The sequence below is a fragment of the Biomphalaria glabrata genome, chromosome 11 (assembly GCF_947242115.1).
Source record: "Biomphalaria glabrata chromosome 11, xgBioGlab47.1, whole genome shotgun sequence".
NCBI classification, from domain to species: domain Eukaryota; kingdom Metazoa; phylum Mollusca; class Gastropoda; family Planorbidae; genus Biomphalaria; species Biomphalaria glabrata.
The window spans coordinates 12,413,610-12,427,692 of record NC_074721.1 but is presented as its reverse complement, the minus strand read 5'-3'; the positions used below and the strand labels follow the sequence as shown (position 1 = coordinate 12,427,692).

The window sequence follows — 14,083 nt, the reverse complement described above, 5'->3', positions numbered from 1 at the left end:
TTTCTTTTTGCATTAGCCTCGGACGAAATGTCTAAACACAAAGTCTAAGAACTCCATCTGTTCATCAAAAGGTGTTGAACGGAAAACGAAGCAATGGCGTGTACAAAGCTCTCGTGCAACAAATGACACGCTTGTTCACATTATAACAGCTTGTTGTATAGTACTGCCCTTATTTTGATACATGCATCATCTATTTAAAGATTCATTGAAAATAAGTTCAACATAAATTATGAATGCTGCTAAGTACCTTCCACTATCCATTATAGTCCATTCCATACCTTTGATATGTGTAATTAAACAGTTTTAGAGCAGGCCCCTTGAAAGAAGGTAAAGTATAAGTACCTCATTAAAACCAAGTTAGTACAAGTCACATATTGTCTCATCAGCTCGATGGTGGGTCTATATAAACGTGAGCTCCCTACCGAAGTATTCAGGTGCTCAACTTGTGTCTCCTACCAACTTTTAACAGGTAAGGTTGTTGTTGTTTTGTGTTCTCCGTTGATAGTGACGTTAGTGTCAACCAAAAAATTAGCCAATTTATTTTTTTAACTATTTGTAGTTTTTTCGGTATGGCGATAGTAACAGAAAAGGAGCCAAACCCTTTCATCTTGAGATAAATGTTACTAATTAGTGGGTTTTTTTCCATTAGATAATCTTTTTTTTTAAGCATTCTTTTTTTCTATTGCTTGTTTTTTTTTTTTCCTAATTTTCTTCATATGCGGTCCATCTTTGAATTATGATTTATTGTCTTCTTGAGAATTATTGTTTGTTTGTGCTTTCTGGTTTCATCTATATAAAACATTTTTTAAACATTGTTATACCATGCTGTAAACTACTGCCCTTGTTTAGAAACGTGCTTCTACCATCTATTAAGTTATTCAGTTCCTGGAGACCGAGCCTCGCTCGGTTGAATGATTTGCTACAGAAAGTTTATAGGCCTATATTTATGCGAACTTTTTTGGAAACATTTTTGTAATGAGGAAATTAAGCGATCGCGTCTTTTTTGCGTTCTTCACTGCCAGAAACGCATTCCCCTGACATTCACAGCTCATTATTCATCCTATTTAAAAAGGCAGGTCAAATTTAGTAAAATAAAGTAGAAAGGGGGTCAATGTTCGATACTGAAGTGTGAGTGACAATCAAGATACAAGAAGTGGAAGTGTATCTTTATTACGTGTGTTTATCTAAATCTAAATCTATATGTTAAGCGAGACCTCTTGTAGTAGGCTTTTTTGGTCAGAATAAGACGCCAACAGAACCATGGTTAAACGCTCTTTAGATATTCGACTGTTTTGACAGTCTCATTTAAAAAAAAAAAACTTTTAATAATGTTTTTACTTTTAAAAATAATTATGTAAATTTCAAGGCCGTAACTACATTTTATACAATAGAAAACTGTAATAATTATATACTTTATATTGTGCAGTGCAAAGTTTAATTTTATTTCTTTTTAGTGGAATTAGTCTTTTTTTATGTTCTTTTTTTGCTTGTTACAATTTTGCATGACACAAATATCTATTGCAAATTGTTGATGTGCATGTCTCTATAAGTGTTGATAATAAATGCTTTTACAAAGCTTACATGAACTCATTCTGTCCGTCTTATCTTATCTTATCTTATCTTATATTATCTTATATAATACAGACGTTTCTTCAAAAATGAAGATGATTACGTCTTACGCGTCATGCATTTAGTCATGCATATTAACCAATGACTTAAATTCTGCCAGGCAACCCATTCCATGCTCTAATAGCACTAGGGAAGAAGGAGTATTTGTACTAAACATACATATATATACAAAAAATAGTAAAAGGTTTGCACACTTTATTTCTCCCACACCCATTCTCGGATCAAATTGAAACTTTACATTATTATTCACTGGCATAGACAAGACACGAATCAAATTAACCAATTAGTCAATTAATTACTGGTAATTAATTATTTTGTTTGATGCCAACAAAGGAATTAAGCCTTCAGTATTCACAGATACGGCTAAATATGTAAGCTTTTGTCTACATATATAATTGGACACATTATTTTGTACACATCCATTGTCTGATCAAGCTGATCATTTAAACCTTTATTTATTGTACCTATGAAAACATTACATGAATTAAAAGATTAACCATGGAACTATACTAATGGAACAACAGCTCCTAGTTTTTACTAGGGGAGTGCCGTCGCGCATCTTTTTTCGCGCAAGGTGCAATATGGAGAAATTCAGGAGGATGCAAAAGAAGAAATTTACTCCTCCAGTCACTTGGACTGACCTTCAATGAGAGTAAAACTTTCCTACGCTTTATTTTATTAGATCTCTAAAAACTTCATCCATTTTCTCACAATGTTTTGTGATTTATAAAATTTTCCTGAATAAGGGATCGTCACAAAAGTTATTTTTTTAAGGCCACCCCATTAAAATAGCTGTTTTCAGTACTTTCACATTTGGGTATTTTACACAAAATCTGGATTTTTTTTATGTACATGAAATCATTATCATCTGTCCCGCGTAACCAAATCCTCCACTTTTCCCGGTCACCAATGTTCTTAACAAGATATCAAGAGAGAGAGGCTGGTCCATTATTTCCGTAGTCAAGCCAGCTTTTCTTCTGACAAACCTTTTTTCGTTTATTCTCTTGAAGGATATTTTTTTTAAGTTAGTCTTACAAAATACAATTCCAAACCAACTCATGCAGTTATTGTCTTTTCACAGTATTGAGGAGTCATCCTTTTTGCCAGCCAGAGTGTTAATTGGCAAAAGTAAAAAAATTCATTATTTTAATTTTTTTTAGTAAATATTCACAACTATATCTTTTATATAATAATATATTTTTAAATAATAATATCTTTTATATAGACATGCTTTAATAGATCTAATAAATGATTAACGCGGACCTACCAATATGGGTATATTAATACTTAAATCTGGGTATTTTAAATTTCGAATGCGCATTTTTTAAAAACCGAACTTATCTATAGATCTCTTATATCTAGAATAATATAGATCTACAACACCCAGTCTTAGACTATGGTTCTAGATCTATTTAAAGATATTTTTTAAAAAAAAATAACTCAATAGATCTAATAAAGTCATGATTTTTACTCTATTTTCTCTAGATCTAAACCATACATGAGATCAATATGAATGTTTATAGATCTAGTCTACGTCTAGATCTATCGATCATCTATACATCTATAGGCTATAGCTGTATTGCCTGTAGATCTAGCTAGTACCTGTACTAATATTAGTAGATGTAGATTGTAGATCTATAGTATAATAATAATACTTTTTTTATAGTAGAAAGTAGATTTATAATGTATCAATTCTGTCTAATCTAGATCTAAATCTAGACTTCACTTTCACATCACACTATTATTGATACAGACAGTGAATGAAACGAATGCAGTGATTATAGTTTATACTGATTATACTTATAGATCTACCAGTTGATAATCATCATCACCATAGATAATAATCTAGACTAGTATTCTAGATCTATAAATAATCATAGTCACCGTGATAGTGCCCTTTTTAGTCAATGTAGTCAAGTCAAGATAGTGGAACGTAAACTCGAAGGTTTAATACAATACAGTATAAGCTATGAGTTAGTATAAGATCTAATTATTTTGTTACTTTGTATGTCAATGTCTCAATTAAAATAATTAATATCATCAGCCATATCATTTTAAATATTAAAATATTATAGTAGACATAGATTTCTATATTATAAATAGATAGATTAGATCTATAAAATATAATTTTACAAACTTTAGAAATGATTGATTTTATTTTTAATTGATCAGCCTTCTAGACTAGATCTAGCATCTCTAGCTAGACTCTAACTTGTAGTTTGTAGATGTTGGAATTGGATTGAAATTCACCTTCCTAAATTGTCTCTAAAGTCTGTATCTGATTTGAGAGGCCCAACGAGGCAAGTGTCTATTAGTACTCTGTCTCTTGATCTATCTAGTAGGCCTACTTAGCTAGTGCATTAGCCTTAGCCATAGTGTAGTCAAATCTTGACAACTAGTCTTCTAGATCTAAGCTTCTAGAATAATTAGATCTAGATCCAGTTTAGATTTAGAATATAAAAGTATTTTACTAGCTAAAGTACTAAATCTACAGATCTAAATTCTAGATAGATATACAATATATAGAGATGCAGTTTAGATTTGGAATATAAAAATATTTACTAGCTAAAATTCTAAATCTACTGATCTATACTTAATATTTTAGATATTATATGACATCTACAACAAAATATTATTAAGATATAATTATAGATTCTAGACTAGTTATATATGTACATAAAATATATAAATAAAAGATAAAATTTATGCAGGCCTAGATCCCATAAATTTATAATTGATCCAGATCTATCAGTAAAAGTTACCTTCGAAGTTTTACCCAATCTAATCTATACAAGACAATTTATAATCCATGCCTCGCCTACACCCCATACATTAAATAATAGTTTCCATGCCATGCCCAGACCCATGAGTTCATGAAATAATAAATGATGTGGTGTCAATTATGGATCTATCCCCTGAAATTTAGGACTTTAATATAAAACTCACATATCTAGTTAATTATTTGCTATGACACTCTGATCAACTTTGACTTGTGTGATACATATATGTTTCTTATCAGATTTAATGAATGAAGTTTTGGTGCATTTTAAGGCTACAAAAGTATCATCAGGTGTATTCTAACCATTGGTATTTTTCCTCGCAACATTTCTTTTCTAGTCTGTGATAAATTTTAAAAAATGTTTGTAATGTTTCAGTTATTAACAAGTAGAACCATGCCAACCAGTTCTGATGATGTACCAGAATGGCTCAAGGATCATACTTATACTATTTCTACTCTCTGGGCAGACATTAATAATATTGGCATCCATTCAATATTTATTGTAAGTACTACTATACAATTTTTATTTTAGTTATCTAAAAGATATTTTATGAAGTGTGATTTTCATGGTCAAGCAACATCCAAATATCTGGGATGGAATTTAACATTTTTCTCTAGTTTTTTTTTTATAACACTCTTAAGCAAATTCATCTTTCAAGAATGCCTAATATAACTTGGCTGTTGTACTGGCCATTCCTTTACAATAAACTGTTAGATGAAATTAGGCAAAGTTATGTCTGATAATTTGTATGTTTGATACAACAATGTATTCAATTTAATATTATTTTTTAATTTTAATGTTTTCAAAAGAAATTAGCCAATATGCCTAATTGTATAATTACAGTTATGTTTGGAAATGGAAGAAAAAGGTATGCATTCCTGACAAGTCAATGATTGGTTGCACCTCTAAAGGTAAGGCATTGCAATTTTTCCCTATGCACTTTTCTCATAAGCTGAAGTACTTGTATTTTTGAAAAACTAGTTTTCCATGAAAATGTAAATCATAATATATGTTACAGTTGCTATTAGATGAGTGCAATGTCCATCAAATTAACTGAATATCTGCCTTCACCTTTAGTAATAATCCATAACTATTAAGGTCAGGGCCATGTCTACACATTAACGCAGTAGCTCCTTTTAGGTACAGACTATTTTTAGAATGGCAAAATTATATAATTATACTTAATAACATATGTATACGTTTAGCATGGTCAACACATATGTCACACATATTTTTATTTTTTTAAAATCCTTTTATTTATTTTTATAACTAGATAACTTTCTGTTATGAGAAAAGATGAGATTCTTGGACTCCTGCATAGCACCACCAGAAAGGAAAATCCCATCATGTTGCAAAATAAAAGTCTTGGACCAATTTTAATTTAAGATATATATATTATACTGTAAGCTCTATACATATTTATGTGTATCCTGTCATTCAGCCAACAGGTTTGGATTTAGTATTTCTTTAAATCTGTTTGATATTGTACTTGAAAACTATTAATCTGAGCCCCATTAAAACAATAGGGAGTGCAGTGAATGAGTGGTAAAGCACTTGGCTTCTGAACTGAGGGTTCCTGGGTTCGATTAAGACTGGGATTTTCAATTTCAGAATTCAAAAGGCTAGGGATACATGGCAATAGTAAGGAATAAGTAAAGGCAGTTTGGGGATCCATGGCTGAATGGTTAAGTCATGGGTTTGAATCTCTGTGAAGACTCAGATTAAATTTTTTTTTAGATTTTTGGGTGCCCCTGAGTCCACCTAACTCTAATGGGTAGCTGACTTTCGTTTTGGAAAGTAAAGATGGTTGGTTGTTGTGCTGGCCACATGATGCACTGGCCAAAGAATCAAATGACCCTATAGATTGTGACGTCTGAAATGGGATTTTTTTTCAAAAGGTGGTTGGTTGTTGTGCTGGGTACATGACACCCTCGCTAACCATGGGGCACAGAAACTGATAAACTTTATATCATCTGCCCCATAGATTGCAAGATATGTAAGGGAAATTTTACTTTTTTTAAATTAAAATAAGAATCTATCAAAAGTTAACATAAAATATGGTGCATTCTCCTTAAAACTAAAACCTTGTGCGAAGGTTTAAAATGTTGGTAAAAAAAAGCAACATCATATATTCTTAATTCCCTTTGCAAAACTTACTGAGAAGAATATGCATGTTGTTCCCTCATAAGTTTCTTGACAGAGGAAATCTTGTTTATATTAGATTTGAATTTAGCAAATTAAGAAAAAAATTATAATCATTATTTCAAATGGTTGTATCTAAACCTTATGAATTATTTTTCAGTTCTAAGTATATTGAGATTAATGGATAATCATGAAATTGTTAAATAATTGCTGCTATCATTCCATTGACTAAAGAACCATAATTTATTTTTTTTTTAATTAATTTCAAAATGATTTTTTTCAAGCATAGAGTTCACATAGATCTTGAGTGAATTTTTTTTTATTTGACTAATGCTTCAATTTTATTGTATCATATTAGTTGTTAATTTTTATTACCCAGAATATTTAAAAAATGAGTACACTATTTTCATGTAATAATGTAACTTGGTATTCACACAATGCTCAAAATACACCATAATCTTTAGGCCATACAGATTTGTATAAATTAACTTGTTTAAATACATTGTAAATGTATATTGTTTGGATAAGAATAAAGTTTTTCTGTAGACAATTATTGTTCAAGATTTGTTGATGCTCCTGCTTAATCAATTATATATTCAGGTCATTAGTTTTAACACGTCTGATAATAAATGACAGTACAAGTTAGTGAATGAAAATTTGTCATTATTTCAGCTGCTTTAGTCCTACATCAATTTGAGGTACCAGTACTTTGATTGTGTCATATAACAATTTAAAGCAACATTTTGAAATGAATAGTCTGTAGAATTGACAGTAAATACATTTAAGTGATGGGCTGTGATCTGCGTGAATTGGGAGCTGATCATGTATTGAATTTGTGTTTTTGATCTTTACTTCAAGTAAATGTTAATGAGCAATTAATTTTTAATGAATAAATAATTTAAAAATAAATACAAAAGAACCATAAACATCTACTTTAGTTTAATAATTTTTTTTCATCAGAACAGAATTTCCAACTTTGCATTCTTAAAATAAAATATAATTTATTTAGAGTAGAGTCAGAACACAAAATCATAGTTTAAAAATAGTAAGTAAATTAAGCTAAGCTGTGATCTCTTATAAACATTTGTATATAGACTATACACAATTTAATTATTATTTTTCATCAAATTGCAGGAACTAGTAAAACCATAGTCAATGAAATAGTAATACTAGTAAATGAGATAAAAGTAAACTAAATATCATCAATGCTATTGAAGCCACACTTCTTTTTGTTTTTTTTATCTTGTTTGGTGGACTGCAATTAAAGTTGCTATTAATTTTACTGATCGTCTTAGCTGAAGTGCCAGTGTCGTCTCTTTGAAACCTAAGCTCATTTTCTTGGTAACTGGAAGTCCAGATATTTGGAGTTTCATTTTAAGCACCTATACTTTCCGAAATGGCATTCTGATAGGCTAAACCTATTTGCCTAACATGTCATATGCACATAAAGAGGTACCAGAGAAATGCTTAGGCGCCAACTTACTTTAACTGAAATAGAATAAGAGAGCACCTGGTTGCATACAGCTTCAGAACGAGACAGCTGGAGGTCACTTACAAAGGTGTGGTATACACCAATGAAAATTAATTGCCGAGGGTAGATGGCAAAAAAAAAAAAAACTGATTCTACCATAGGTGGACAATGGTTATGCCTGTGCTCAGTGTGGCATAATATGTAGGTCACAGCTGGGGCTGAGTAGCCTCTGGAAACATAGCATTCCTCATAAGTCTTAGGAATCAAAGACAAGCCTATCATTTTTGTAGCATAGTTTGTAGCTTCTGTAAATGCATGAAATGCCGACACAAGTCCTCTGTGAGTTTGATGGATTATAAACACCTTACTTCTTTGCCTTATATTAAATGGTCCTTCTCTATGTTCCTCTAGGTACTTGCGTTTATCTAAATATCATTGATATATCGTAACATGTCATCAAAATAAAAGCTAGAATCTCTGCAACTCGTGTACAAGTCAGAAGTCATCAATAACACTTGCCATTTAAAAAATAACAATTTAGATTAGTCAAATTAGTGACTGATTTTTTCGATTCATTTAGGCCTATAAATTTTTTATTTGAATATATAATGATCCTTTACACTTTGTGACTTTACTAGTATACTTTGGAGTAGACTTGTTGAGCTAAAGTCGGAAGTACACATTAAGTTTTACTGTGATCTACTAGATCTAGATGTAGATCTATAATTTCTATATATATTATATTATATAGAAGTAGAGAGAGTATCTCATCAATAGTATCTGCCATATCGTGATCAGTAGGCGGCTGCAGGTTTATAGATCTATTCCATAACAAAAACCCTGGCTAGATTTAGATCTACTGGTCTAGACATCTAGATCTAACTAGAATTAAACTAGAAAACTGAATTAGAGAAGTAGCTTTCTGGATCTAGAACCAGAATCTATATTATTAATATTAGATCTAGTTGCGTCGAACGCTTAATTTTTGGTTGTTGTTTTTAATAAATGCACATAAAATACATTGTATTTTGGCAATAAAAATACCCAGTTGGTAGTCAAGTAATTCTAATAATTAATTAATTAATGACTATCAGTATTGGTTTTAGATCTATCAGATTCATATGACTATGACTTATTATTTATACTTATTTTGTATCATTCGTCCAAGAAAATCTAGCTCTAGATCTATTTCATTTTATATTAGGCTATAGTTTGTTTGTTTTTTTGGTCATTTTATTTAGGCTACAATATTACCGAGATGAACTTTTTCTTTGTTTCCCACGAGACGTGTATGTCTATAGCCTAGTCCTTTCGATAATAATAATTAAAAAAAACTTAGAAATGCGTAGCTTGGAGTGTCAAAACTGTATTAGGCCTCCTATTTTTTTTTCGTGCAATTTAGTATATCGTAACAAATACGCATTTAGAGGAACGGTAGACAGGTCTTCATCCAGATTTAGTGTAAATAAACCAAACACAGAAACACTGAAAGATTGTATTTTCGGAATTTAGATTCTATTTTTTTGAAAAAATGTGGCATTTTATAGGGTGGTCGAAAAAAATAACTTTTGTGACGATCTCTTATTCGGGAAAATTGTATCTATTATATCAGATAGTCAGAAAATGGATGAAGTTTTTACACATCTAATCAAATAGAGCGTACGAAAGTTTTACACCCATTGCAAGGGACTGACGGAGTAAATCTCTTCTTTGGCATCATCATGGATTTCTCCACATTGCACCATGCGCAAAAATGATGCGCGACGGCACTTCGACTCTCTTTGGCTTTGTAAAAAACTCGAAGCTGGTGTTCCATTAGTATAGTTCCATGGATTAACCAATTAGTCAATTAAGTTCTTAAGTATTTTAATACTGAATAAGGAAAATTCTAGATTATTCTAGAGATATAGTTGTAATTGCGGAGGTTTCTTTCCTTGGATAACCTTTGTTTATGTCTAAAAAAATGTTTTTCCTTGTTTTCATTTACTAACGATACAATTACGTTTATTTTTAGCGTGATGATTGTGTAATGTGGGATGCTACTGCTAACTGAATCAGTATAAATGTGATCGTTGAAATGAACTTAAGTTTTTTAAATATTTGTTTGTGCAGTGCCCTATCCCATTTAATTGTGTGTCAATACGTTCTTACTCCTGCGCCGTTTTGTGCATTGGGCGTAAAACTTGTTTCCATAGAAATCGGACTCCAGTAATGTGTGCAGTCTCTTCCCAGCTGGGGCCTACTGCCCTAAGGTACTCCGAGTATTTGTGGCGCCCAGTTATGCTAGGACGTCCCTGTTAGTATTTTCTTAGTATCGGTTCTCTACCTTTAAGACGCGCTGTTCATTCTATTGGAGAGTAAAACTGTCGAAATTACTGTTTAAAGTTTTTAACGCTTTTTTGTAGTTGTTATTGAGTTTAAATTTATTAAACTTTTAAGTTTACTAGCATTACAAATCGACTACGCCCGTTGATTGTTCTCTGGCTTTATATATTTAGTACGGCCGAAACCTTCCCTTTAAATTTTTTTAAAATAATACCCTTAACACACATGAATTAGTTTACTTGTTACAATGAAATGAAACGGTCTACACTCTTTGACTTTCTTCTCTCTCTCTCTCTCTCTCTCTCTCTCTCTATCTATCTATCTATCTATCTAAAAATGAAATACTCTAGATCTATTTTTTGATGCTATTGGCTAAATTTTTTTTTTTTTAAAATCATATCTATAAAGAAACGAAAATAAATACGAATACAAAAAAATAAATTAAGGAAAAAGAAAGAATTCAAAACGTTTATTTGAATGCAATTTCTATTTATGCTTTATAAGTAGACTTTTGGGGAAATACCGAAAAGAAAATACACAAGTTTGATAGAAAGTATGCTTTTTTTTACGAATCGCAATGTTCAAGTTACGAATCTGTCAAAACCGCGTCTAAGTGGGCACCATAGACATTAATAAATATAGACTGGCCGAAGGAAGTAACTTCATGTAACTTGAAAACATGTATATCTATTGTATTCGGATTTCCGAATTATGAAAAATTGCATGATCTTCATTCTTAGAGATTAAACAAAACTACACCGCCTCCTTATTTACAATATATATAGGTGTGTGGCTGAAATAGATATGAATACTTAACTTTTATACTGCTCATAAATGCTGTATAATAAAATACACAAAATTGCGAGTCACAAATTTTCGTTTTATAAAACTCTTTAATCGGCCAGTCTATATTTATTTATGTCTATGGTGGGCACCTAAATGGTAAAAGGAATCGATTTTCGAAATTTCATGCATATTTCTTTGCTAGTTTAAGAGCTCTCTTCATCAATCAGTTTGTCAGTCACTGGTATTTTACAGATATAATATAGGTTTCATAGATCATTTTTTTTTCAGTTTGGTTCGTTTGAATTTTGATCTATTTTTGTTACAGAAAAAAAAACTTTTGAAAGAAAAAGTCAACGCTTCATTAAAGAATGACCATCTCAGCTTTTCAATGTCTTCTGTTTGCAGCTCTGTGTGTCCTTGTGGCCTCAGGTAAACATCAACAACATGTTTGTTATACACGGCTACTTTCAATTACGTTTAGTTATACTTGATTTCTGTATATCTTTCGTCGCAAATATGAATTCAGTGGATAGTTTGTCGTTACACGAGCACATTATACTCACAAAATCAGCAATACACATTTTAAACAATCTTATACTTCACAATGAATAAATCTAATAAAAATAATTACATGCTTAAATCAAAATATTTTTCAACTGTGTAAATTGAGCAAAACAAATTTACCTTGACACTGAAATCGCGTTCATAAAGAGAAAAGCCGAAAATAATGTTTTGTGTTGCTTAACTCTTTCTCTCCGTAATTATTTACCACATTCTGGTGGAATCAACGCTGGTATCGTCAGTTAGGAGAGAAAGAGTTAATACCTAGACTGTACATCTCAAAAACTTTAAATTTTATTGAAATTCTGATTTCACCATATTTTGAAAGCGGATATTTAATTTTCAAGATTTATTATCATTAAAATACACCACTTTTATAAGCAACATGTTCATTTAAGAGAGACTATATTAAAAAGAAAATCGATAATTTTATGTACATTATAAATAAGTATATTTTGTAACATTTCGAGTACGTTTGTTCATTGGTCAAAATAATGCTATAGATTATCTGTTTGTGTGATTTCTGTTATTCAAGCTATTAACAGTTAACAGATAGCATTTATTGTTGCTTGCTAAACCATGAAGACCAACCTTTCCTTCATAATTTATCAAAAGTACTATAAGCATAAAGTGGTCCTCAACGTGAAAACTGTGTACGTTTACCATAAAAAACAGGAATACTAAAAACTATATATTAATGGTCGACATGTGGGATAAACTGCCAAAGAGGCAAAATAAAACTCCATGACCATTTAATGACATTACGTAAACAGTATCCTGAACTCCGATGTCATATGTTTTGTCATGTTCACGCTGGCCGCATTCAGTCAGGCGACACTCAGGAACTGGCGAATTCTGACTGAGTGATTGCAGGTTATCAAGCTTTAAATAAACATTCAATATAAAAAAAATAATTAAGATTATAGTTATTGTTAGCTTTAGACCACAGGAAATATGCTGCCGAGGACAGGTATAAGCGACAAAAAGGGAACTCAACCCGAATACCGGTAGACAACGGTTACGCCTGCGCTACATGTGGCAAAATATATAGGGTTAGGGTTACATCACAGCTACGACTGCAAAGCAGGGCCAGCTCCAGGCCACTGAAATGTATGTGGCAGCAGCGGGTCCCGCTCTTTCATAGGCCCCGCGCTAATTCTTGGTGTAAATGATTAAATTAAACCATTATAACTTATAACAGGGTTCTCGCGGCCTCATTATTTTCCAGGAGCTCATGGAAATCTCCTGAAATTATGAAAATCTCCATAAAAATAAGCGTAAATTTAAAGTCAAATAAAAAAAATGTATCTCTCTTAGACATTTCGATCTATGGGGCAGGTAATGTAAAGATCATCCGTTTCTGTGGCTCACTGTTCAGCTAGCTTGTAATGAGGCCAACAAAACAGCTTTTAATTATTGCCAACAAATGTCTGGTACAAATAAGAGTGGGGTGGGCTAAGGAGCGCCCCCAATGTCTTGAGATTAAAGCGTAAATTTAATTATGCAGAATTCTTTGTATTAAAATGAAGTTAGTTTGAAAATATTGTTTAAGGTTATAATGTTCTCCTCTTCTTCAGATATTAAAGTGATCTTGGATAACGCAAAGGTTATAGCTAAAGGAACTTTCTCCAATAAGCTGTATTACATTTCTAAGCCACCTGTTGCCACCTTTGCCCAAGCCAAGAACTGGTGTACTGCAAACGGAGGAGGTAATCCTGCTGAGATAGAAAGTCTTGAAGAGTTTGCATTCCTGGAATCGCTAGTCAAACCAAACAGTGGCCTTAGAGTGTTCATTGCAGGCACGGACGCCAAGAAAGACGGCACATGGGTCAGTCAACAAACTGGCAAACAACTGAATGTTTTTGATTGGTCATCTGGAGAGCCTAACAATTACGAGAGGCAAGAAGATTGTCTTGAGCTGGTCGCTGACAGGGCCGGCAGGTTGAATGACGTTCCATGCAATAACCCGAGTGGAGTTTTTAGTGCACTGTGTGAAAAGGAGTTGTTTTAAAAAAATATTTTGATCTTGTCGGCTAAATCATGAGATAGAAATAAATTTTGCTGAAATATCTACTTGTCGCTCAATAATACACTTTCACTTTTTTTTTGTTTGCTTTATGTAAAAAGTTAACTGTAAATTAATTAACTGGCAAGCGAACAATCAGGGCCGGATTTAGATATGTGGACGCCCCTTCTCTTTTCGAAAGCATTAACAAAGATCACATTTTGAATAATATATGCTATATTTGTAAAATACAACTTACACACTTATTGTTCAATTAATCTCTTAACCTGTCGTACGTCTTCACATGAAATCACATACTTTGTAACACTGTCGAAAAAAAAAGGTAATCATTATAGCCTTAAAAATTAAAAGATAAATCTAGAT

The 14,083-nt window shown here is 31.8% G+C and overlaps 1 protein-coding gene across 1 annotated transcript; it reads left to right on the top strand.

Moving 5' to 3' along the window:
• The first annotated feature begins 402 nt into the window (after nucleotides 1-402).
• LOC106063218 (mannose-binding protein C-like) lies at nucleotides 403-13,765 on the top strand. The gene is made up of 3 exons (XM_056004614.1): nucleotides 403-469; nucleotides 11,459-11,562; nucleotides 13,272-13,765. The coding sequence occupies exons 2-3, from the start codon at nucleotides 11,502-11,504 to the stop codon at nucleotides 13,703-13,705; spliced, it is 495 nt and encodes a 164-aa protein (XP_055860589.1). The 5' UTR covers nucleotides 403-469; nucleotides 11,459-11,501; the 3' UTR covers nucleotides 13,706-13,765.
• The last annotated feature ends 318 nt before the right edge of the window (nucleotides 13,766-14,083 follow it).